This window comes from Centroberyx gerrardi, chromosome 12 (genome assembly GCF_048128805.1).
Source record: "Centroberyx gerrardi isolate f3 chromosome 12, fCenGer3.hap1.cur.20231027, whole genome shotgun sequence".
Lineage (NCBI taxonomy): Eukaryota > Metazoa > Chordata > Actinopteri > Beryciformes > Berycidae > Centroberyx > Centroberyx gerrardi.
Window position 1 is genome coordinate 11,517,271 of NC_136008.1, and position 26,188 is coordinate 11,543,458.

A 26,188-nucleotide genomic window follows, 5' to 3' on the forward strand; every position below is an offset into this window, starting at 1 on the left:
GATGATTCTGCTATGATTGGGGAAAACACAGTTGGTGTTTTAGGGGAAATTCTTATCCTGGCCTATATTTTAAGATTACAGATATTACAGTATCAATTCCGTTCATCCACACACATGAATAGCTTGTCTCAAATCAACTTCGTCAATTTACATGTAGATCCTTAAATCAGTGGATGCAGTCATTTACTTTATTTCCAAAGTCATTTAGATACATATTCTGCAAAAGAAAACGGCACATCAACCTGAATGATGGGGGAAAAGTTACAATCCAATTTATCCAGGCCAGACCATTGTGATGTAGAGGTGAGTTACGTGGAAATAGATGATTCTTGCGCCCTCTGCTGTTTACTTCTGAGGACAGAACTCATCTTAATCTGATTCCAACACTGCACACGTCACAATCAATCAGCATTCATTAATGAACGTCAAAATAAAAAATCCAGCGGCAGACAGCAAAATCAAATCAAGAGGAAAACGCCTTTCATGTATCTATTTGCAGATTCGAGTTTGCTCTCTGGTGATGAGGAATGATGTTCCACCAAATAACTTCAATCCATTTTGCCCTATTTTCCTCTGAAGCAGAGTGCATAGCATAGCAAAGGCATTATCTGGTTTAGGTCTAATCCCTATACCCAAGTGTTTTACAGCCAATGTAATTACATCTTCATAACTCCCGTGTTTCAAACCATGCGGCTCCTTCCGTTCTGTTTAATTTCCAAATTTGCCTGCTAGTATAAACAGACTCCCCCCTCCTCAGACTGTGTTTCTGAGGTCTGGATTTTAAGATACCGATGAAGGTCAGAGGCCAAAAACCCTCTGTACACCAGGAAGATCAGTAAGATATTGAAGATATTGTTGAGTTTGATCCCATGCCTTCAAATAGGCATGAGGTGAATTTAGTCTTTTCTCCCTCAGCCCTCTCTAATCTAGGTGATGTGGTTTTTAGAAATGAGTGCACCTGTTGTGTAAACAGGAAACCGTGGGTTTGAATGCCAGCAGTAGGCCTACTTTGCACTGCTGTATGTTTGCAGCCATTTTGTGGACCTGTAGCTCAGTGATTTGAGTACGGCACTAACACAGTTACGGAATGGGGTTTAGTTCCCACGGGGGCAAACCCATACCAAAATGTATGCCTTCATGGTAGTGTAAGGAGCTTTGAATAAAAGTCTCCACCAAATGGAAGATTCATAATCCATTTCTTTCCCTCTTCTCCTGCTCATATTTTTTTTGCTTTCCCATACCATATCGTTCACACTTACCACCTCCAGCTGCCACCCACTTTACTTATACCTCACCTCTTCTCTTTCCCTCGCCTCACACTCCCGACACTTCCCTCTGCACTTCACTTTCCTCTCTTTCCTCAGTTCTCACTCCCTCCCTCCCCCCCCCCCCCCCCTCTCTCTCTCTCCCTGTGTCATTCGATTTTCTTTGTCCACTCGTCCTTCACTCCTAGCTGCTATTCATTCTATCCTCCATCCTTGTGCTTCCCGGGGGTCTGTGGCAGTGATAATGAAGCGCACAGTTAACTGATATTAGCTCATTGGCGGTGGATTCATTAGACAGAGCCAGGGCTTATGGTGATTATTTACCCATAGGGGAGGGGCCACAGGATCAGTACCACGCTCTGTGTCACAGCCACAGGCTTCTTTGAAGTCACATTGTCTCTGTTCCCTTGCACTCTCTCGCTCTCTCTCTCTCTCTCTCTCTCTCTCTCTCTCTCTCTCTCTCTTCCTCTGGTTTTTCTCAGCATCTCTACTGCTCCCTCTCTCTGCTCTCCTTTTTTTCCCTCTTTCTCTGTCATTAGACACCCACAATACAGTTCCGCTTCCTCTCTCTCTCCCTCTCTCTCTCCGTCTCTCTCTCTCTCTCTCTGCCGCCCCCATTCACCCAATGGTAATTATGGAAAAATCTGTAATAGTGCTCAGAGGAGCTGATAATACCTTTAGCTTAATTAAAGACATTTATGGGATGTAAAGACATGTAGCCTAGGGGTTGCTGTGCTCCCACACTAACCCAAACTCTTTATTTCTCGCTTTTTCATCTCCCTCAATCCCTCGCTCTCTGCTGTTCTTATCATTTTCTCTTTTTCACACGCACATTGTGATACACACATGAATACAGCCCATACATGCTCATTCCTTTTGTCAAACTGAATGTTGGGGTCAGTAGTTCTGTAACTGTTTGCCCAGTGAAGTTAAGTTTCGCAGTGTTGTAGCACATAATAGACCGTAGTAGGCCTACATTATAGTGTGAGCTTGTGTGGGGTTATGGTAATGCCATTCCATGTAGTTTATCAGCCACACACACACATATGACAGTGATAGTGACAGTCTTTTCCTGTTGATTATCCCAATTTTGGTCATGTCATATCCTGTTTGACAGAAAGACACACACCCAGGCCCCTGACATGTCAGTTATAGACATTGGAAATATCGCAAGAAAACTACTTGGAGAGGTCACAGTGTTGAAGAGCTGGTGCAGAGAAAGTGTTTTTTGGGGTTTTTTTTTACCTTGAATGTGTCATGGAGTCTGGTTTTCTCACTTTTAATCTCGTTTCTGCCTTGGTGGCACTTTTCACTCACTTTGGCACATCTATTAAAGGTATGGGATGCTTGGATTTCTAGAAAAAAAAGTCACTGTACAATTTCACTGCACTTGAAAATGCTCATGCTGGTAAGGTACATTACTCTGCTGATGTGCCTTTTAGAGTGTAAACATGAATGCATAATAACAACACCAGTTCCCTTGAAGCTGTGGGACTTAGTTCTTATTTAATGCTGGAGGTCAGTCAGACAGGTTTGGCTATGTGACATCAAGTTAAGGAGAAGCGCAATGCTAATTTTCATCTCCTCTGATTTTCATTCCTCCCTTGTGCTGGCTGGTCAATTGAAACCATTGATTGGCTTGAGGAGTTCACACATACGGTTGACCAGATCTGAATCAGGCAATCATTAAGGGCAGGATGAAAAAAAAAAAAAAACAGAAAGCAGAATTTTAGTAAGACTGCAGCTTTTCCTGGCATTCTTCCTGAGTTGCCTCACTAAAACACTAATAATGTTGAACTTTTCCGTCTCTCTCCCTCAGAAAGCGACTGGGATGATCTTGTGGTGACAACAGTGGACAAACCTACCACCTTGGTCTGTGTTGATAAGGCAGTAAAGGGCGGCGTAGCCATTAACTGGATGATGAAGTCACTTGGTGAGGATGAGTGGAAACTGGTCCTCTCAGCCAACGAGAGGAAGGAGTTCTCTGGCGGTGCTTCGAAGGCGTCCATGCGATTGACCGACACAAACTTTCAGGACACTGGCAACTTCTCTCTACTCTTTCTTCCCAAAATGGAGGACCAGGGTCTCTACTCTTGCTTGATAATGCAGCAAGAGAGGAAACTGAGGGAGAAGATTATCCTGTTGGCTATCCTTACAGGTAGAAAAATCAACAGGTTGTATTTGAGATTCTTACATCACCTGTCCCCCAAAGGAAATTCTGTTGTCTCCACATCACCCTCTAATGTTCTGTTTTTCATTTTAATACATAGATATATTGTTGATCATTATCTTTAAATGCTTATATGATTTATGCCAATTGTTTTCTACTTCAGTAATGTATAAATGTTTTGTATCTTTTATATGATTATTTTTTTGTATTTAAGCTTTTTAATTGCTTTATGAAGCCTCTTGATTTACATCCCTTGTAGGAAATATGCGACATAATTAATGACTGACGGATCATCTGATTGATTGTTTCATTGATTGATTGATTGATACATTTATGGTAGATCTACAATGCAAGATCTTTGCCATGCCCACATCTCATATGTCATATGTCCTGTATCCTCCTTCGTCTCCAGTCGCCATCGTCCCCACAGCACCCATTCCGCAAGACAGCATCCTGCGGCTGATTGCCAGTGTCAAACCCGACTTTGCCATCGCCAGGATTACCTGGGCAGCACCTGGCGGCGCTCCCATTATGTCAGAGAGAATGAGAAACACAAGGACAGTGGCCAAACTGCCGCGGGTCCAGACCTCTGACAGCGGGGCCTATGTCTGTACGGTTTACCCCAGGGGGAACAGCAGCAACACCCACTTCAACTTCAGTGTGGATGTGACCGTGGATGGTGAGAAAGAGTGGAGGAGGGGAAGAGGAGAGGTGTTGAGGAATAGAATGCATTTGGTATTGCTTTTGTTGATGGTGTGAGTGGGCATCAGCGCCAGAGACTCCAGCAGCGGCATTACTTATTTAAGCATCCTGTAGCAATAGTTCTTCAAAGTATTTGCTTTCACACACCAGTTTCAAGACTCAGAAGTCTGCTGTAGATCTGCACTAAAATCCAGCCAGTCCTCCTGTGAATATTATAGTTGCTACAGTAAATGTATTATTCATGATTTGCTTTTGGCTTTTTTTTTTTCCCACTGTCTTGCTTCTCCTCTCCCTACAGATGACAAGGTGGCCATATTTGCCAATATAACACATGGTGAGTGACTTTCTAACACAAGCAGTCTGAAAGCACTGTGTCAGCAGCCTGGTAATCAGGCAGAGCATAATTCAAGACCAACTGAAGGAGTAACTCTCAGTACATAAGAACGTAATCCCTATTGTTGTCAACCATTCTCTCCTATCTCCATTTCCCTTCTCTCTTGCTATTCTGTTTACTCTCTCTGCCTTCGCCTCACTCTTCATTCACCCTTTTGTTTAATTCTATTTCTTTCGGATCCCCGTTCGTTTCATCTCCTTGAACTATCACGTGCTGCTCTGTCTTTCCCACTTGTGCTCTCCCTATTGTTTTATCTTACTGGTTTCCCTTATCTTCCTTCTCTCCCTCCTCCTGCGCTCTTCTACTACTCTTGCCCCCAGGCCCTAAGATCTGCACCGCCATTCCCGCTCAGACCTCCTTCCCCCTGTCCTGTCCTACTCTCCGGGGGGACTATGTCCTGCTCTACTGGCAACCTCCAGACAAGAGGAAGCACAGTATGAAGCGGTTGTATCAGTACGACCGCTGGAGAGACTTACCCCTGCTGAGTGAGCAGGGCCAGAAGCTCCGGCTGGCAGGCCCACCCTACAGCCCCCAGACTGGGAGCTTCTCCTTTGTGCTCACGCCTGAGATCAAAGATGGTGGTCTGTACATCTGCGAGGTTTTCCTCAATGACAGTGCCTTCAGCCAGAGGACCCTGCTCAGCGTGCTGAAAGGTATGGATCAGGAGGAGGAGGAGAAGGAGGAGGTGGTAGCATTAGTGTAATGACAATCTTGTAAATTTTGGGTGCGGGTTATATAACACATGCCATTTGGTGGACGCTTTTATCCAAAGTACCTAACAGTACCACGTTTTCAGCATGGGCCCCAGTGGGAGTCGAACCCCTGACCCTGACAGCATTAGTGCCATGCTCCACTCACTGAAGTACAAGACCACATATTAGTTCAAAAGTCTTCTTAGATTTTCTTACATAAGAACTTCATGATACACATCTTCATTTGACATATTATTTCTGCAGTTTAGATAATATACAAGGCAGTTACACAATAAGCACAGGGGCAGCAGGGTGGCGTAGTGAGTATGGAGACCCGTCTTTAACCAGAGGAACCTGGTTCAGTCCATGTGTTGACAAGCATCCGCCCTGCTGAAGTGTCCTTGAGCAAGACACTGAATGTCCACTAGCTCCATGGACGCTGTTCTGTATAGCTAAACACACACACTTCCCATGAAGGAGGAAGAGAATGAGAATTTCCCACAGGCATCAATAAAATATCCCATTATTGAATTAATACGTTGACAGTATTACTCATGAAAATGAACATTTGCACAATTCGTAAATTCACAAGAGACAAAATTGAGCAGAACACCTGTTGATTTTATGTGTCTCACCTCTTGTGCACAAACACACAGAATATTCCCTCATACACACAACACAGTACACACACACACACATCGCTCTGTCTCGGCGGCCTTGGAAGGCTTTACTAATCACAGTCCCACTGGCATCCATCACAGCTGCCCAGACATGACCAGCCGATCTGTCACTGTCAGCCTGCTTCACACGTCTGCATCCCTTACACACACACGCACACACACACATATACACACAACTACACACACGCCTACACACCAATCATGTGACGCATATATTTTTACCTCACCTCATTATAAGTATCATTATGTATGATTATACCTGCTGCCCTCCCACCAAGGCTGTAGGTGGCCCACACTGATCACTCTAATCAAGGCTGAAATGTATGTATGTGTGTGTGTGTGTGTGTGTGTGTGTGTGTGTATGTGTGTGTGGGGGTCTGTGGGGCTTGATTACACCCAGATGGATTCTCATTTCAGTTTGATGAGACACTAAGCATCCGTCACAGTCAACCAATGCATTAGCAGCAAATCGCTTTAATGAATATATATTATTTTGACCCCTCTCTGAATTGTTCATTGTTTTTCATATCACTCCCCTCTTCCCCCCTTACCCTCTATCTGTCCTTGGCCTTTTCTATATTCACACACTACCCTTTAACTCACTTTCTGTCTCGCTCCTTTCTCTTTCCTTCCCCCTGTCCTTTCCTTTCTCGTCTCTTTTGCTCTCTCGTCTTTCCCTTTGGTTTCTCTTCATTTGTTCCATGTCTCTCCAACATTTTCTCTACCTCTTCCTCCCACGCTCATGCTTATCTCCCCTCCTCCTCCTCACTGCTCTCCATTACCTCTCAGTTAAATCCAATCGTTCTTCAAAGAAGCTGGAGTTGTGGTGCCAGTACTCAGAGAGGTCCCAGATCCGACGTGCTGGTTGGACCTACCAGAACCAGAGTCGCAGGCTGCAGTGCTCCAGCCACAGTCCTGGCATCATCACCACCACCCTGCCCCTCCCCATCACCCCCGACATGGCCGGGAACTACACCTGCACCCTGCAGCTGAACAACGGACAGACCGTCTGGGCCACGCACACCGTCACACTGCCCCTTGAACGTGGGAGGGACGGTACGGGATTGGTCTATTTTCTAGATTTTCTTTATCCACAGTAAATGGCTAACGCAGGAGTCCTGGCAGACCTCCTGTCAACTCTGTGGAGATGTGAACCATGAATGTGGCTGATTCTCTTGGATATGTGCTCTGTGAAGCGTTTTCCTGTGCATTCAAGCCAACCTCAGGCCAAGCTATCTGCCAGGCCGCATCCACTGGGCTCACAGACATAGACTCCCCATCCACAGAGTAGAGAGGCTCCTGACAGATGCCATATGTCATATTTTCTTAATGTTGTTAAACAGGTCACAGGTCAAGAAGCCTGTGTGACCAAGAGTGTTGTGGTTTAATCCCCACTGCCATAACTTGGTTCATGAGTCCAAGTCATATATATATTTTTTTATAGTTTTCGTCTATTTCTATAAAATATACAATATAAAGTCTATATTTTTCTCATCACTCTCACCCTGATGATATGCAGATATAAGAAGAGAGGACCTCAGGACATAGCTAGCCACCAAGAGTAAATTATTCAGGCTTATTGTATTGGTGGCTGTGGGGGAGCACAGGAGGATGTGACAGTTGAATGGATCTCTTAGCAGTGATGAGCTCACTCCCCATACCCCAATACATCACTTGTGCTGAGGAGCCCAGAGCTCATCAGGATGCACACTGATGATACTGGTATAAGAGTAATGCACATGGAGAAAAGAGAGAAGGTGAGAGAGACAGAGAGAGAGGAGAAGGATTTTTGTCTCATTGGAGAGGCTTGATCAGATGCTGTATAGTGCTTTGTGCCTGTGTTGAAGAAATGTTCTGGAGTCAGAGGTTCGTCTTACTTGAATATATATATTTATTGAAAGGAGAGTCTTGCAAGAGGAAGAGATGCGCACAACACGAGGCTAGGTACACTTCTTCAAAGAGAAAGAGATTGAACCAGTCCTTTATGTATCTTCCAAGGACGTACAGAATGTGCTGACGTTAAAACAGGTCACCAAAGTATGTCTTAAGTTAGAGCTTCCATGGACATCTTGGAGACATCCAGGAGCCATTCTGACAACAAGACCTCTGGCATAGTAGGTTATGGCACAAGGGTTACAGTGAGGTGACCATACATCATGAAACCTTACATTCCCTGAGGTGACCCCAGTTCAGCTGTTAATACATATGTTGAATTGTCTTCCACAGTTCCCCCCTTGTTGATTATGAAATCAACAACATAAAATCAACTACACTGCATGCCCTAGGAGTTCTGCCCACCAGTCCCAAACGAACTGACCATAAATTACCAAGAATTTATAATAATCCGGACAGAGGTCCTAAGTCACGTAGCCCACATAAGGCCAAACATCCCCCCTCACACTGGACATGAGTTGGGTAAAAGACCTCATGCGACTAACTACTCTAATCTCAAAATTATAAACATTTAGGCAAAACCTCAAAACATACTTACAGAGGAAAAAACCCAAATGTTATATGTCCCTAAGCTTCCAAAAACATTGCATACAGAATGTAAATTTATTTGTACATCACACATGATTAAAAATGATACATAATAGGGTAACTACTAATCTCAACCACACATTACATCATATCACTATTAATCTACATAATTCTTTGTAGCACTAAAATCCAGAATAAAAAAAAAATCAAATACAAATCACACTGAAAACACTTTGATTACCACTTGTAAATACTAAAACTTAAGATGTAGGATACTTAAGGCAAATACTGAAAATAAACTAGAGTCACACAGTGTGAACATCGTCCCAGATTATCAGTTCAGAATCTGAATCAGAATCATTATGATAAAATGGAGCCCAGTCCATTTCCGAGGACGAACCTGTAGCCAATGAGGCGTCCTCATTGCTGTCCATTGAGGCAAACTGAACATTCTGGACAACAAACTGACGAGCTGGTTTCTGCATGAGAGACAACAGGAGAGAGCTACTACATTTGATAACCACCACCACACTGACCAGCACCACAAAACCTATGATCAAGGGCTGAAATATCAACCACAATTTAGGACCGAGAGTCAGTTTAAGCCAATCAAGGAGATCCCCTCTAGTGTTTTTACAAGAACAAAGTCTCCTGGCTGGAAGGGATGTGTTGGTTATTCCCCAGGTGCCGGTAACCTAGAGGAAACCTGCAAGTGATGTTTTCTCAAAATGTTAGTCAGAGAGAGTATGTAGTCCCTCATGACCTCTTCCGTCCATATCAGGGTAGCTCTGTGGGGTGTTAATGGCAGGCTTGCCCCTGTAGTCATTGGCTGCCCCATCAGAACTTCATGTGGACTCAAACCTGTAGTTCTGTTTGATGTGCTCCTGATTGAATAAAGCACAAGCGGCAATGCATCTGGCCATTTCAGTCCTGTTGCCTGGACAGTTTTAGTTAGCCTTTCTTTTATAACTCCATTCATCCTTTCTACCTGGCCAGAGCTTGGTGGGTGATAAGGGATATGCAATTTCCAATCTATCCCTAACACCTGACACATCTGTTGTGTCACTTGGGAGGTGAATGGGGTGCCTCTGTCACTATTTATGCCTTTTGGAATACCAAATCTTGGCACAATGTCTGTCATGAGGCACTTTACCACCATAGCGGCATCTTCCTTCCTAGTGAGGAAAGCTTCTACCCATTTGGAAAACATATCCACACATACTAAAAGGTATTTGAAACCCTGAACTGGTGGCATGTGTGAGAAATCTATTTGCATATTTACAAACGGACCTGATGGAGGTGGCAAGTGGTCGTGTTTTATCGTCTCTTTACCCCTGTTGTTCTGTAGACAGATCATACACCTTGATACTACAGTCTGAGTTGCTGCTGTCACAAGCTAGACTCCAAGGTTATTATAGTTTTGCATTTTTCATTAGTTTTTATTTTTATTTCGTTTTGACTTTTTGTTTTCAATTTCAGTTTAGTTTTAATTAGAATTTAAAGCGGGTTTGCTAGTTTAGTTTAGTTTTTATTTTTTGAAAATGCTTAGTTTTAGTTTAGTTTTTATTAGTTTCAGTGTTAGTTTTAGTATTTTTTTGTAATATGGGGTATTTGTCAGGGGCGGGATTCAAAAAGGTAAAAAAAAATTGAAAAAAATAATAATTTAAAGATAGATTTCATATCCACCCAAAATACTAGGCTTATGTATGAAATAAATTGACAAAGACGAAAACTAAAGACATTTTCTCTATAATTTTAGTTTATTTTAGTTAGTTTTGTAAACACACAATACTGTTTCAGTTAGTTATCGTTTTTTTGTAAAGCCTCGTTTTTATTTTTATTTCAGTTAACGAAAATGTTTTTCCACACCTAGTTTTCGTTATTTCGTTAGTTTTCGTTAACGATAATAACGTTGCTAGACTCCTTGTTTAAACCTGGATTGGGCACCAGCTAGGCTACATCATTTAAAGAAGGGATGGGCATCAGGGGAGGAGCGGCTTGTTTAGCGGCAGCCTCCGCCGCCGCATTACCCTTTGAAACTGGACCAGAAGCACCTGTGTGAGCTTCACATTTTACAATCGCTAACTGGGCTGGCAGCAAAATCGCGTCAAGCAGATTATGAAAAAAAAAAAGCGTAAAAATCAAAAGCGTTCCTAGAGTCAGTGCAGATTTACTAATGTGGTTGCTGTCAGAGGGTCTGGATGCAGACCCGTCAGTATAGAGAATCAAATCACAATTGTCAACTGGGGTTCGTAACAAATCATTGAATTGTTGAATAAACGTTGATGGAGTCAGAGGTTTGTCTTATTTGAGTATATATTTATTGAAGGAGATTCTTGCAAGAGGAAGAGATGCATACAGCACGAGGCTAGGTACACTTCTTCAAAGAGAAAGAGATTGAACCAGTCCTTTATGTATCTTCCAAGGACGTACAGAATGTGCTGACGTTAAAACAGGTCACCAAAGTAGAGTATAAGCAAGACATGTTATGTCTTAAGTTAGAGCTTCCATGGACATTTTGGAGACATCCAGGAGCCATTCTGACAACAAGACCTCATCTGGCATAGTAGGTTATGGCACAAGGGTTACAGTGAGGTGACCATACATCATGAAACCTTACATTCCCTGAGGTGACCCCAGTTCAGCTGTTAATACATACCGTATGTTGAATTTTCTTCCACAGCCTGTGACTTAAATTGCATGTGTATGGTTAAGTTAAAGAGAGCAGTGTGGCCAGAACATTTCACTAGTCTATGTTAATGATTATGTAAAACATACCAGAATCAGAATCACTCTAATCACTACCAGTCTACATATGTTCAGCATTTTATGAGAGCAGTTGTAGAAGAAACTGTAGTGAGTGCAGTGATCCAATGTACTATGAGGAAGATATACTGAATAGAATTGGAAGTATCAAATAAAGTAAGAGTATTGGATGGCCTACATTCGCATGGTTGAAAAGTGTCATGTTGTGTAAACATTGCAGTAGTGCAAGAATGCACAAAAATGCTTAGTATGATAATAAATAGTGACAGTTGTAAAGTTTACAAATAGTTGTACTGGGTGGTGAGGAGGCATCCAGAGATAGTGGCATGGTCACAAGGTTCATGGCTCAGTGGGGAGTTTTGTTCAGGAGAGATATGGCAGTGGGTGCAAAGCTTTTGGCAAAGCGAGCCCTCCTGCATCTGCTGCCAGAGGAGAGTAGAGAGAAGTGACGATTTAATGGATGGTCTAAAGTCATGAGCTATTGTGTTTGTGCTTTGTGGGCGATGGCATTGACGGTGCGATTGGATAGGTTGGGTGGGTGAGTAGTCCAACAATCTCAGATGCTATGTGTGTGATCCTTGACAGTTTGTTCTGGGTGTTGACTGTGAGCACTGTGTAGAAGCAGATGGCATGAGAGTGACTCGATATATATCGGCGGTATAAGAGGAGCGGTAGGTGTGGTTTGACTGACAGGGAAATTGCAGGGGTTGAGTCTTAGGAGAGAGAGCTGAACCAACTTGGTTTTTAGGATGCTTCACTGGATATAAACAAATAAAACCTATATTAAAATTGTAGTATATGTAATGCACGGTAAGCCAAATATGAGAGTGAAGCCTTGTGGTCATTACACAAGTCATAGATGTTGGAACAACACTGCGTAATAGAATTTCATTCACCTGTGTCACAGTTTGGAAAATGCAAAATTGAAGCAATCATTCTGTTCTGCAGTGCACAAAATACTTCAAATGTCAGGGATGTTCTGCAATCATTTGCTATCCTGAGTTGGCCCATAATTTGCAAAGCATTCAAGCAGTTCTTTGGCCTGCCTTCTATCTGCCGCCCTCCTCTACAATCACACTGATATAAATCACCCCCTACCTCATTTGAGATGAAATAGACGAGGTAGGAAGGAAGTGCCAATAGAGGAAAGGAAGAGGGGAGATAGGGGGAGATGAAAGAAAGAGAGAGAGAGAGAGAGAGAGACAGAGAGAGAGAGACAGAGAGGTGGGGTAGAGAGAAAGTGAGGGTATTTATGCCTCACTTCACTGCACTCAATTACCATAATTCATGCGTTAAAGCTGGCATGGAGAACAGTGCGGGTCAGTCCTGGGGTCAGTTCTCACCACAATATTCCATTAGCAGCCTCTACACACACACACACTCGGACCAATCAATTACATCTCACACAGCACATAATGATTGATTATTTTGAAGCCAGCTAGAAGCCATGACACCGGGGCTAAGGTGAAGTCTGAAGGCCAGTCCGTTTACAAACAAAAGTTGAGGAAGGTTAATCAGAAATCTGACTGGACTGGGGTCTTTCCAGGTTTCTATCCATCACATAAAATCCCAAATAATTATATGCCACGTGTATGAATGATGCTATTCATAAAAAGTCTGTTTTGTCATTTGTGTAGTAGTTATTAAACAACTATTTGTTTATTAGACTTCATTCTTCTTCCAACGACGCCTGACAGATCTGATTGCTTTGTGCTCGGTGCACAGTGAGCAGGCAGCAGCAGAACGCTTGTTCAGGTACACTAAATTACAGCAGTCTCTGTGGAAACTAGCACCTCCCTCCTGGCTCCTGTGTTGCCCTGTGGCTGTGTTTTGCAAGACTGATGTCATCCTCATTATGCAAACAAACCTGACAAGTTTGATCATGTGTGCTGCTCTTCTCACCAAATTTGACTAGTACTACAGTGAGCTAATAGTTTGCTTATGTAATATCTGTAATGTAATCATGTCTCTGCATTCTATCCCTGTGTTTTCCTACGTTCCTTTTATAGGGTTTGGCTCAAAAGAGTGGTATTTACACTGTCGTGTTTGTCAGTTTGCCTAGAGGCAATCTGTTGTTAGGATCAGATATCAAGGGAGTGCAAAGAGAAATCCCTACTCCTGGCTTTACCATATACAATACAGCCACATACAATATGCATCTAAACTAAATATGAAAGGATTTGCAAAAACTGATGACGCTGTATGGAAGTGGCATGCTACAGTAACCTGCAATGATCTGAGAGTATTTGTTCATTGCCTGGACTCCTGGTGCTTTCCTTCTACTCATCCAGACGTGTCAAATTGACAGCACTTACTGTCCAGTCTGAGTGTCTGTCAGACCGATGTCTACTGAGCTGTCCAACATCACACACTGTTGCTTCTGTTTGACGGTGCCTGGTTTTCCTCACTCTCTTCCACTGCACCCATTGTCTATGGCTGACAGCAGCATGATGCAAATGCATGTAACATGTTGAGGAAATCTTAGCAATGTGTCTTAAATCCATAACTTGCAGTGTTCATGTAAAGCAGGGTTTGCCCCCTCTTGTCTTGAAAAAAAAAGAGCAAACTGGAGAGCAAATCGTGATAAGTTCCCTGCACAGCCAATTTAATTCAACCACACCATCATATAACTGCATGAGTTTCATGTTAGCACTGCTCTTGGAAACAATCATGCTTCTTTTTTTTCTCTCTCTCACTTTTTTCCTTTTGTAGAGAGCGTTGGTGTCACCACCCCCTCCCTGCTCCCCTCTCTCTCTGCTTTATTACTCCTGGTGCCCCTGGTTGCCGCGGCTGTCGGTGTGTTGCTATGGAGACAGGGACACATATCTGGTCGCGGTGAGTCTTCCGGCGTTTTCTTTTTTGACAGTCCTCCGTGTTCTCTCCATCCTCGGCCCCTGTCGGCTGCAAGTGAGTGATCTGGGCCATGACATCCTCTGAGGTCGATGTAATGAATCTGGCCCCCCTCACTGTGCCTCTGTGTGTGTGTGTGTGTGTGTGCTAGTAACTCTCTCTCTCTCTGAACACAGGTATTGAGCAGTCTCTCTCTCACTACTCAGGCGAAGCAGAGAACATCTATGAGAATCCTGAGGATATCAGACAGGTGATGAATTCACGCGTTCTCTGCGTCTCAATATTCTCTGATGAATTTCCCTCCTCATCTGCCCCCGTTTCCCCCTCACCTCCTCTTCCACTCGTCCCCTCTGGTATTTAGCACTATTTCTCCTTCCCTCCATCTCTCTTACCCACTCTCCCCCTTCTCTGTCTTCTGTCTCTATTACACAGTTTTGTTTTTTTCCCCGCTTTCCTCCTCTGTTTCTTTTTTTCTTCCCATTCCCACTATCCCTCCCTCTCTGTCACTGGTTGTTCATTAAACCTGTTTTCTCTGCTCTCCTTCCTTCCCAACAGACCCCTCCCCAGGGTTCAGTCTACATGGTGAGTTATTGTGTTGTCCCCTGCGCAGACACAGAGGCGTGGTGTGTGTGTGTATGTGTGAGGATCTGTGATACACACATCTACCAATGCACAGACTCTCTCTCTATCCCTCTCTCCCTCCCTAAGCTGTCAGCAGATATGTCTTCCCTCACAGTCCCAGTCCTCTCAACCAATCTGTCAGCCCTCTCTCAGATAAACCCGTTGCCTCTCAACTGTCAACCTTACATTAGTGATATTAACAAATCAATCGCATTACACACTAGAGAGACATAAATCTGGCCTCACCACCATGGATCTCTCTCCTCATCCTCCTCTTCACTGCCCCTCTCTCCCACTCTTTTCCCTGCCTCCCTTCCCCCCTTTCTTCTCTTTGCCAGGATCTGAAGCCAAGAGGAGAGGATGATGTCTATAAGGAATTGGAGCGGTAAGCAAACAGCCTTGGGTCACCTGTGCGTGTGTGTTTGTGCATGTCTTTGTGTGTATGTATGTAGAATAATATGTGCATGTGTGTATGTTGAAAATGTGCACGTGGGTGTGTGTGTGTGTACGCACTGTCACTCATCTGCCCTTCACAGTCTTCTCACACTCACCAATCACACTGGCCTGAACATCACTCTGACACTGTGGCATAATATCAGGCTATGCACTGACAGCGCTTCGGCTGAGTGTTGTTGTTGCGTGGGTTGTCTATGTTTGTGTTTAAGGAAGAATAAAAGAGACTGGGGGACGGGAGATTTTGTGTGAGTTTGTCTTTGTGTTCTGTTTCCAGATACGAGCAGTGTCAGGCCTGATCACCTACCCACATCTCATCCTCATCCAACTGTCACATCCACTCAGTTCCCAGCTGCAGCAGAAGGCCTTTATAAATTATAAACAAAAGTAACAACTGCATGTCATGTCACAGTTATAACGTGAAGAAAAAGTTCAATGCTTCGGGGAAATGCCACTGAATTGTTTGCATAGTTTTTTGTAGTATAAATTCCTGTAACTCGTCATAGCTACTACTGATATCCTTCAATGTCATGTTTTGGATATACATGTAGACGAGGAATGACTGTTCTCATAAGGGTTAACTACTTGTGCCAGGTGTATGGAAGTCAATGGCACTACATTATCTCTTTGGCTGGTTTCCTCGACTGCACAGTTTCTGGATGCATGACACATGTCTCTTTCCTCTGTGGATTTCTATTTTTAAGTATATAAAGCTCTACGTAGCCTACCTGGGTCGAGGCTGAAGACACTATGATCGTGCTTTTGCTATTAGGGCCCCTTCATAGCCTGCCCGAGGATATCAGGCGGGCAAACTTAGTGGCCTCCTTCAAATCCCTCTTAAAACTCACTTTTTTAGACTTGTTAATAACTGATTCATTGCTTTTATGTTCTTTTGTTTTGAAATTTGCGAGTCTCATGTTGTTTTAATTCCATTCTTACTGTGTTGTTTTTCTGGTTGTTAATCTGATGTCTTTGTAAAGCAACTTGTAACTAGTGCTATATCAATAAAGGTATTATTATTATTATTAGTAGTATAATTGTCATTATTACTTAATAAAGTTAATGTTCTGTAAGGTTGTCTGTATACAGCAACTCAACCACAGTTGTAAGCGCTTTCGCCTTTGGGATTTCGGGCTAGTGCAGGCTTCCGTAGTTATCGTAGTGGAAGAATGGCCGGCTGGATGTGGCTCCGTTGTCTTTTAGGGCCTCATCTGCAGCGAGTTCACCGTTCACCGGACCAGTCTCGACCTGAAAGCAGGGCGGGGAGGAGGGTAGGGCTATTTTCAGTGTGTTGCATTTGTTTTACAACATCCGAGAGCGAGGACTGAACACTATTTGAATCTATTAGCAACGGTGTAGCTCGGGCTGCGGCCCGGAAGTGTCAAGTGTGTTATTGAAACCCTGCTGTCAATGAATGGTACAGCCGAGGTGACAGCGTGTAATGAGTGAAATAACAGGCGCACATACAAAAGCTTTGCTCTTTTGTGTTGATTTTCCTTCTGCAATAACTCTTTCATATCGATCACTGGTCACAGCGATAGATAGATAGCCAGATTAGCTCCATAAACTGTTTTGCTCAATGACGCTAGCCTAGTTGTGCTACTAGCTAGTAAGCAGATGAGTTAACTTCGCCAAGCCAATTATCGGAGCCAAGAAGAGCGAAGATAGAAGAGAATAGAAAACGAAAACAAGAATGTTAAAATTAAAAACCTAACGTTAACCAAAGAAAAGAGAGTGTGCTGCTGGGCTAACTAGCTAACTTTACACTGTCTCTTTGTAGCAAGACTTTATCTGTCAGTGCTACCAGCTAGCTATCTGAAAGCCAAACAGTGCGTTTCATCTATTTGGCTAAACTGCAACAATACCCATGTAACACTTTCTTCCTCTATTGCCAGGGATGGAACTACCAACCTAGGAGTCTGGAAAAACACACTGACAGCATCATTGGTTGGGTCAGTATGGTTGTATGATTGATAATATGACAAGAAGTGGGGGATCATGTCAAGTAATGTGTGTGTGTGTGTGTGTGTGTGTTTCTTTCTCCAGGCTTCAGCACTGTGGTCTCTCTCCTATTACAGTTCTCCTCTTCTCCTCTGCTATCTCTACAGGAAAGGTAGGTTGTGTGTGTTGTGGAGAGCAGAAGGGGCAGCCAGATATTAATTCTCGTAATCAGATGAGCCGATGTGACAAAGTGGGACGCTGGCATTTCAGACAAGGCTTGATTGTCCGGGACAGGTGTGATTGCCCAAAAGGAGAACATCTCCCATGTAAAAATCCCCAGCTGTAGGAGAACAGCAACTCTCAAGAACAGACTGAAACCATTGGGTTTTTTTTTTTTCATTTAATGCATGGTGCTTTTATTTTTTTTTAAAAAGGCAAGCTTGACATGTTTCTGTGGAAGTCACAATGTTTTGACAACGACTCAAAATCCGTTATTGTGTTTTTTTCTTGATGACATTTGCATTATGGAAGAAAAATAATCATTGCTGTTTGTTCTTGGGCATGCTGTTATCCCACAACTGGGATTTTTAATTTGAAGTTAATCAACTGAATCATCCAGTAAGACTGTGCATCAATAGAAATTAATTGCTTGAAGGTGTCTGCTAGCCCTCTGTGTATAATTGGGCTTCTGATATTGATTTATGCACATGCTTGTAGGGTAGCTGTCAGACTGCGAATGACTGTGTGTACTGGCGCCTGTTAATAAGGCTCAAGCCTCGCAGAGAGAGACATACAGACAGAGAGAGAGTTTGTGTGGATGTCTCTGTCTGCTTGGTGTCTGTATCACCACTGCTTTGTGTATTTGCTAGGCTACATCTGCAGCAGTAAGTTGGTTCCAGTCAGTCACTACGTGGGAACGGTGCTGGTGTGTCTTCTAGGAGTGGCCTGTCTTAGAGGTGAGGCTGCAAGCTTCCACTGACCGGGAGGCTATGACTAATTCAACTCATCTTTAGATATCAACATGTACTTGTATGCTGCATATGCTGCTGCATGCCAATAGGGTTTCATTAACATTGGGACAGTTGCACAAGGTCTACACCCAGTAAGCATACTAAGTACACCCTTGAGGCTCTGCAGCAAAATGGATGTTTCTCTGTGCGTCTCTTGTGCTCTCTACTTATCACTCGCTCTCTCTTTCCCTCTCCTCCCTTTCCCTTCCTCCTTCTCTCCCTCTCTCCAAGGTTGGGGGAGATGGAAGAACTCTGAGTATCTTCAGTTCATCTCCATTTTAGAGGAAACCAGGAAGAATCACACACCTACAAACAAGGTGAGGCCAACTACGGCAAGTACTGTGCAACAGGCTTGAGTTTGGTAATGCTGCCACCATGCTTTTGGGAATATGGGAAAAAACAAAAAATTACAAATAAGGTGTTAAATATTAATATGGATACTTTATTTTTTGACTCAAAATTGTGGGAGGATTTGAACTACTCCTGATTTATGTGTGCTTTTGTGTGTTTTTTGTAGAAAAAACTGAGTTGCTATGACTTTGACTTCTCTTACTGGCCTGCGGACTTCAGCTGGACAGAAGTCAGCAATCCGTGAGTTTGTGTTCTTATCTTTTATTGCCATTTTTAAATGGCCATGTGTTTCCACGTCACTAACACTGCCAGGGAAAGCCAGTTGAAGCCAGTTGTACTAAAAATGCATGCAGTCATGGCATTGTAAGGGGCTTTGGATAAAGGCGTCCACTGAATGTCACATGATTTGTGGCGTCTCTCTGTGTCATTGTAAGCCTTTGACTGTGTGTGTGACAGGAAGCTGTCCAAGGCTGGTGTTTCTCTGTTGAAGCCAGAGCCCAGACTAAGAGGAGCAGCGGACAGTGTCCTCAACTCTGTACGCACTCTGCCATGTCACGTCATCAGGTAAATACATTTCATGCGACACAATACAAAAATGCAGATTCATAACCTCAAAGACCACACTACACACGTGCTATGAGCAGCACATTAATGGGATACATACACTCACCGGCCACTTCATTAGGTACATCTGTTCAACTGCTTGTTAACACAACTATCTAATCAGCCAATCACGTGGCAGCAACTCAATGCATTTAGGGATGTAGACATGGTCAAGACGATCTGCTGAAGTTCAAACCAAGCATCAGAATGGGGAAGAAAGGTGATTTACCGTATTTCCTCTAATAGTGGCCTGTAGTCAATTAAAAGCCGGGTCTCCGATAATGGCCGGGGCCGTCGTCGACACGAACAAATAAAGGCCGGCCTCAAATACAGGCCGGGGGAAAAAAACAAAGGAAAAAGACTAGGTCAAAACCTAGTGTATGGCTGGACCGTGTCCATCTCCTCTCTCCGCCGCTGTCCTCTCCACCGCGCCCACGGCCGCATTGATCCTCCCGGTCCAAGCCCCGGACGCCCGGTGATGCATCAGCATCGGGACCCCCGCCGAAATCTCGGCCGGATCACCGGGAACACATCGGCGCCCAGCTTCAGTTAGCTTCAGTTAGCTTCAGCTTACATGCAAACAACGGTGGATACCGGTAAACTCCTGGTGCCTGTTTGTAACTGTAGTTTGTAGTAACGTACAAGTGCCACAAGATGGCTCGGCCGGCGGAAGTCTCTGGAGCATGCCGTCGTCGATTACCGTAATTATCGTAATGCAGTGCAGTAACAAAAAAACGTCTACCTAACGTACCCCAACAGAAGCAGATCAGAAAACAAGGAAGCTTCGTACTAAAATATGAGCAAATATACTTATCAAACAGAGGGAATTAGAAATAAAGGCCTGTCTCTAATATAAGCCTGCTTCCAATAAAGGCCTGGTACCCTCTGCAGTTGAGGTAAATAAAGGCCCGGGCCAATATTAGAGGAAATACGGTAAGTGACTTTGAACGTGGCATGGTTGTTGGTGCCAGACGGGCTGGTTTAAGTAATTCAGAAACTGCTGATCTACTGGGATTTTCAACGCACAACCATCTCTAGGGTTTACAGAGAATGGTCCGAAAAAGAGAAAATATCCAGTGAGCGGCAGTTCTCTGGGCGAAAATGCCTTATTGATGGCAGAGGTCAGAGGAGAACGGCCAGACTGGTTCGAGCTGATAGAAAGGCAACAGTAACTCAGATAACCTCTTTACAACTGTGGTGAGCAGAAAAGCATCTCAGAATGCAACACGTCCAACCTTGAGGCAGATGTCACTTTGGTAGCCGGTTGACACTGAGCTGAAAGCTGATACCTACCCAGTATTAGTAAGGTGTACCTAATGAAGTGGCCGGTGAGTGTATGCGTGGTATGAAGCTTTTGGCCTACATCTCTCCAATCTCCTCTTTCCACATTGTGGAAAATATCTTTCTTTCTCTCCCTCTCCCTCCCAGTTTTCTTATTGCCCACTCGTTTGGGAGGAGGATGCTGTACCCTGGCTCTGTGGGTTTACTGCAGAAAGCCATGAAGCCCATGCTCCAGCAAGGCCAGGCTAGGCTCATAGAAGAGGTGAAGAACACACACTCACTCACTCACTCACTCAACCCCTATACTCATTTGATAAATGCTGATCATCCTCAGTCCATCTTTTTTCCATGTTGTTGTAGTTTGACGGCCAAAGGAACAAGCTGGTGGCCTGTGATGGGAATGAGATCGACACCATGTTCGTAGATCAAAGGAGAGACGGGGGACAGAATGGCCAGACTCTGGTAAATGTCTAAACTGGTTTGTTGTTATGTGCCTTGAGCCCATTCCAAGGACTGACAAAACTCTTTCACATGTGGATCATATTACCCATGGTTCCTCATGTTGTATGAATCCTGCCATAGGTCATCTGCTGTGAGGGGAACGCAGGTTTCTATGAGGTGGGCTGCATGAACACTCCATTGGAAGGTGAGGAATCCTGTAGTGCTTCAATATTTCTGTGGCAAAGCACAGAATAGATGGTCTTGTTGTATCCCAGTTCTAGTTAAATTCTGTGTTGATGTGCACTGTAGGTGGCTACTCTGTACTGGGCTGGAACCACCCGGGCTTTGGAGGCAGTACGGTAAGTAGTGTTGTCCCCTAGGGTGCTACATTTAAACCTTATCCCATTAACCTGCAGTCTATGCCTTGTACTACAGTCTATGCCCCAGCGCCACTAAATAGGCCAGTGGAAGACAATGGCATGTAGAAATTCTAGTTCCACTATCGGAGTTGCACAGTGTTGCACAAGAGCACAAGTACACTCCCATACTTTATATTGTCAGTGTGGTGGAATAGAACAGTGTAAATCTGTTCACTATTTGGTAGTGCATGGTTTTGTATTTATGTCACTATTATGTATAATAATGCATTAGGGATGTAAATAACAAGTAATTTAGTAACCAAGTACTTGTTTCTCAAACCGAATAGTATTTGCTTACTCTTTTCTCCTGCGTGGGTGTGTGCGTTTGTGTGCGTGTGTGTGTGTGTGTGTGTGTGTGTGTGTGTGTGTGTGTGTGTGTGAGGGGGGGGGGGCAGGGCGGTTAGTAAACAAACTAGACTAGACCAGTTAACATAGACATGACAGTAGCCAAGCTTTGCTGTGCGAGTTTACTTGTTTAATATTGCCCTTGTATGTTTAGGAGGTGTCACGTTTGTACAGTTTTAACATACAAAATTTCCATGGGACTAATACTTTTATTGAAATTAGCTATTCACTATTTGTTTGCATTATCTAAGTTTTAAATTTCAAACAGGTAACCAAGTACCCGGATAATTGTTTACATCCCTATAATGCATGAATATTGCTTTTTTACTCAACTTTCTCCCAGGGAGTACCGTTCCCCCAGAATGAGGCCAATGCCATGGATGTAGTGATACAGTTTGCAGTGCACAAACTGGGCTTCCAGCTCAGTGACATTATAATGTATGCCTGGTCCATAGGAGGATTCACAGGTACAGACACTGTCACCTACAGACAGCTAAAATAATACTATATACAGCACTTATAGAGGTTTCTATGCAATTCTAGTTATCTGCATTGTGTTATTTATCTCCCTCACTTCTGGCTCTGCTTGTCCCTACCCTTCACTTTCTTTCCCTCTATTCCTCTGCCAACCCCCCCGCCCCTTTTCCTTTCTCAGCCAGCTGGGCAGTGATGTCGTACCCAGAGATCCGGTCGCTGGTGTTGGACGCCTCCTTCGATGACCTGCTGCCTCTGGCCCTCAAGGTCATGCCCGACAGCTGGAGTGAGTGCAAGGGGTCAAAGTATATTCTGTGGGTTGGTTGTGGCGGGTAGTTTTGTTTCAGTGAAATGAAATGTCTTTGTTCTCTAAGGACCGTTGGTACAACACACAGTCAGGCAGTACATGAACCTCAACAATGCAGAGCAGCTGTGCAAGTGAGTGGAACAATTTGATTTCACAGCGACATAAATCATAAAAGGCACAGTCCAGTCCAGTCCACTGAACATTACACAATGTACTGGTACTGTAGCTGCAGAACTAGCTTCATTGTCATATCTTAGAGTGATGGTGCTGATGATTGACGCGGCTCCTGTTCCTCTCCCAGATACCAGGGACCAGTTCTGCTGATCAGGAGAACCAAAGATGAGATCATCACCACAACGTAAGCCTCCTCAATCCTTCATCTCTGCCAATATGAACCTTGTCCCCATACATTAACATTACTGTGCACTGTATAGCTCAGTGGGCACAGCATGGCACTGACAATGGAAAGGGTTAGAGGTTTGATTCCCACTGGGGTACCCATACTTAAAGTTTTGATGGGGTCATGCTTTCATAATTCAGAGGATTTCTGGTTGAAACTGGATGATGAGGTGGGACGTAATGCGGGTTGTTATGTCCCACCCCAAAGTTGTGAAGTGGCAGGATTTATATGATTGGAGTGGTGGATAGGTGGTTTGGTTTGTTCAAAATCTATTGGTTGGGAAGAAGACCAGAAATTGCCATGTTCCAAGAAGTAAAAGTAAAATTTTGTTGTTTTGGCATTTATTGTTAAATTGTGTGTTATGATGATTAGCTAACATGGTGGAAAAAGTCATTATTAATTTAATTGTTTTCTTGGAAAACTTCTTTAAAGAGTACCCCGCTTCACACTATACCCCCGTATAGTTACTGTACATAGTCTTCTACTGTTGGCCACATAGCAGCTCCACTGGAGTATGTGGAAAGTTGAGTGCCTTGCTCAGAGGCACCTTGATGGTAGGTGTTGAGGTAGAGGGAGAGCGTTGCATATTCATTTTCCCAGCCAGCGACATTCTGGTCACAAGCCTTCTTGTCTAACCTCTGAACTACCGCCACTCTGTGATATTAAGTTGTACACTGTGTCACAGGGGTCCAGAGGACATCATGTCCAACAGAGGCAACGACCTCCTGCTCAAACTGCTACAGTTCAGGTCTGTGCTTCGAAACGTCTCATCTCTGTATCCTCACTGCTGAATAGGATCAGTGTATTTGGACCTGATGAGTGCAGCATATGTAGTAAATGTGATGTCATTTTCCTGCCCAGGTACCCCAAGGTCATGACAGATGAAGGGATCAGGGTTGTAAGACAGTGGCTGGGAGCCGCCAACCACATAGAGGAAGGTAAGTGTGTGTATATGTATGTAATGCATGTGTTCACTTCCATCATTTAACTGCGTTGGACGCCTTTTAAAAATCCTTAAACCATGTTGAATCTGCATATTTTCATCTTATCTAAATTCTAATTTAACTGGAGTGGATTCAGCTAAAGGATGTAAAATTTGTGCATTTGTATATCTTTTGATCTTTAAAACTTTCAGCTGTGTGTAATGCTGACTTATCTTTTCTCTGCAGCATCTGTGTACAGCGGCTATGAGGTGGACGACGACTGGTGTGTGTCCGTACTGCAGTCCTATCAGACAGACAGAGACGTATTCTTCCCATGGAGCGTTGGTAAGATGGGCTCTTTCTATGAAGGTAAATATGTTGCAAAATGCGAGAGCTTGTAGACTTGATGTGAGAACTTGTAAAATACGATGTGAGAACTTGAAGAACAAAAATGAATGTGAAGTCACAGAAAAAATATTCACAAATGTGTAGATTGATATTTACATGAATACAATGACTGCAAACTTGTAATCCAACATTTACTCATATTTATTTATTTTACTTGAGTCCATTTTCCAGTACAACCACAGCTCCGTAATTGCAACCTCTCGAATCGGTCACTGCAACTTCACAAATGTGCTCTCTTGCATCAGAAAGTGACGAATCTGCGCGCCTTGACTTTTGCAACACTTCTTGCGATAAATGTGTTGCAAAACTCACTTGTAGCTGTGAGGGGGGGCGTGGGTGTACCAATCGAAGCGCTCTTTTGCTCTGCTCCATGTGCTGTCCTCAGGACGTCCTCCATGTCTGCGAAGTTAGATCCGGGGTGAGGGGGGGCGCTCTCTCACAGCTACAAGTGAATTTTGCAACACATTTATCGCAAGAAGTGTTGCAAAAGTCAAGGCGCGCAGATTTGTCAATTTGTGTTGTGGTTGTACTGGAAAATGGACTCAAGTAAAATAAATAAATATGAGTAAATGTTGGATTACAAGTTTGCAGCTGTCATTGTATTCATGTAAATATCAATCTACACATTTGTGAATATTTTTTCTGTGACTTCACATTCATTTTTGTTCTTCAAAGTTCTCACATCGTATTTTACAAGTTCTCACATAAAGTCTACAAGCTCTCGCATTTTGCAGCATATTTACCTTCATATCTTTCACATTAACTGGGCAAATAAACTGTGCAATACCCTAATTTATTTATATAGATGCCACCTCACAGTGTTTGTACAGTGATTTGACACCCTCTCTTGTGTTACCAGGTGAGGATATGACACTAGAGGGAAGGCGGCAGCTCGCTCTTTTCCTGGTAAGAAATGTATCTATTCTTGCTCATGCACTCCATTTCAATCACTGCAGCCGTTTCTCCTTTTCGGTGTAAAAGACGGCCACCTGTTGTCTTTATCTCATCTGTCCGAGTCAAGCTTTTACATATTCCTATCCAGCCATTCAACCATACATAAGACTAATTTCCTTTTCTCCAATAACCCCCATTTTCCTGTTTGAGGTTGGCTTACCTTCCCCTCCTCCTTTCTCTCACTCCAAAAATCACAGCTATTCAGACATCATTACCGCAGAGGAACACTTTTCTGGTCGCCATAGTAACCAGCTCACCTGTGCTCTCAGGTTGACTGGTGTAATATATTTCACCGAGCTCGGCTTATTGAAGTCATTTAACATCAAACAAGAGGAGTGCCATCAATTACAGCTAATGCTATGCTTTTCCTCCCTGGGTAATGCCTTCTGAATTAGACTTCATTCACCTCAATGTAAACACTAAGGAGATGGGAGAGATTTGCAAGGCACAGAGCCAGACAGCCTGAACCTAATATAATCAAGTTCTGCACTTTTTGTTCATTGCCCTCCTACACCTCTCATTCTCCATTCCTCTCCCATCCTGGCCGTCTTTTCTCTCCAAGGCACGGAAGTACATGAGGAACTTTGAAACGACACACTGCACTCCTCTCCCTTTCTCCGAGTTCCACACACCCTGGAGACTGTAAAGAGAGGGATGGATGGGAGGAAACGAGCAGCGGCGGCAGAACAACAGAGGATTTGGATGGCCTGCGGTCGGAGCACGTTCCTGGCATGGTGTGAATGTATTACTGTGATTTTGTTTCAGAAGTGTTCCCACGTATACTGTTGCTGTGGTGGCATCTTGAAAGATCTGGCCTACTATCGCCTCACAGACAAAAAAATACATCCTTTCTTTTGAGGTTAGTGTATAGTCATACTTTTCAGTGTTTGCGCCTCTACAAAAATGGACAAAAGGATGCATTTTAAGCAAATGCACAAGCCATCTCTCCCACTCCTTCCATTTTTCCTCCTTTGGCTGCATTTGTAAAAATGTAATTGCCAGTAGCCAATGCATTACTATTCTAGCAATGCACAATTTCATGAATAAAAAATTAGCTTAATAGTGTCAGGTCAGAATAACTTATAAAGTCTTTTTACCAATGCAGTCAAAGCCTTTTTCATTTTCCTTTATCTTCAGTGAACACTGTCTTTATGAACAAAGCTGTATCATAAAATGATGCTCTTAAATGTTATATTAAATATGTTGAATAAAATGTTGGAAATAAGGGACTGAACTCATCTGTTCTTTACTTGATTC

At 43.5% G+C, this 26,188-nt stretch overlaps 2 protein-coding genes across 2 annotated transcripts; both read left to right on the plus strand.

Annotated features, from left to right (window-relative positions):
* Positions 1-2,504: 2,504 nt before the first annotated feature.
* On the plus strand, positions 2,505-16,019 carry g6fl (g6f-like). The gene is made up of 11 exons (XM_071909576.2): positions 2,505-2,601; positions 3,085-3,423; positions 3,848-4,114; positions 4,436-4,471; positions 4,852-5,184; positions 6,693-6,959; positions 13,863-13,985; positions 14,177-14,250; positions 14,556-14,582; positions 14,960-15,006; positions 15,352-16,019. Exons 1-11 carry the CDS (start codon positions 2,523-2,525, stop codon positions 15,371-15,373), a joined length of 1,614 nt encoding a protein of 537 aa, XP_071765677.2. The 5' UTR covers positions 2,505-2,522; the 3' UTR covers positions 15,374-16,019.
* Positions 16,020-16,216: 197 nt separating this feature from the next.
* On the plus strand, positions 16,217-26,155 carry abhd16a (abhydrolase domain containing 16A, phospholipase). The gene is made up of 20 exons (XM_071908308.2): positions 16,217-16,345; positions 16,970-17,026; positions 17,121-17,187; positions 17,885-17,971; positions 18,257-18,342; positions 18,543-18,616; positions 18,833-18,940; positions 20,408-20,522; positions 20,621-20,722; positions 20,843-20,906; positions 21,011-21,060; positions 21,809-21,932; positions 22,121-22,225; positions 22,314-22,377; positions 22,548-22,604; positions 23,332-23,394; positions 23,508-23,584; positions 23,816-23,914; positions 24,837-24,883; positions 25,494-26,155. Exons 1-20 carry the CDS (start codon positions 16,244-16,246, stop codon positions 25,575-25,577), a joined length of 1,632 nt encoding a protein of 543 aa, XP_071764409.1. The 5' UTR covers positions 16,217-16,243; the 3' UTR covers positions 25,578-26,155.
* Positions 26,156-26,188: the final 33 nt, after the last annotated feature.

Bases quoted from the DNA above. Each gene is read 5' to 3' on its own strand.
- g6fl (XM_071909576.2), top strand. From the start codon at position 2,523: ATGGAGTCTGGTTTTCTCACTTTTAATCTCGTTTCTGCCTTGGTGGCA. The intron at 2,602-3,084 runs GTATGGGATGCT...TCTCTCCCTCAG, and splicing joins CTTTGGCACATCTATTAAAG to AAAGCGACTGGGATGATCTT. The intron at 14,583-14,959 runs GTGAGTTATTGT...TCTCTTTGCCAG, and splicing joins CCCAGGGTTCAGTCTACATG to GATCTGAAGCCAAGAGGAGA.
- abhd16a (XM_071908308.2), top strand. From the start codon at position 16,244: ATGGCCGGCTGGATGTGGCTCCGTTGTCTTTTAGGGCCTCATCTGCAG. The intron at 16,346-16,969 runs GTAGGGCTATTT...CTCTATTGCCAG, and splicing joins AAAGCAGGGCGGGGAGGAGG to GGATGGAACTACCAACCTAG. The intron at 20,523-20,620 runs GTGAAGAACACA...ATGTTGTTGTAG, and splicing joins AGGCTAGGCTCATAGAAGAG to TTTGACGGCCAAAGGAACAA.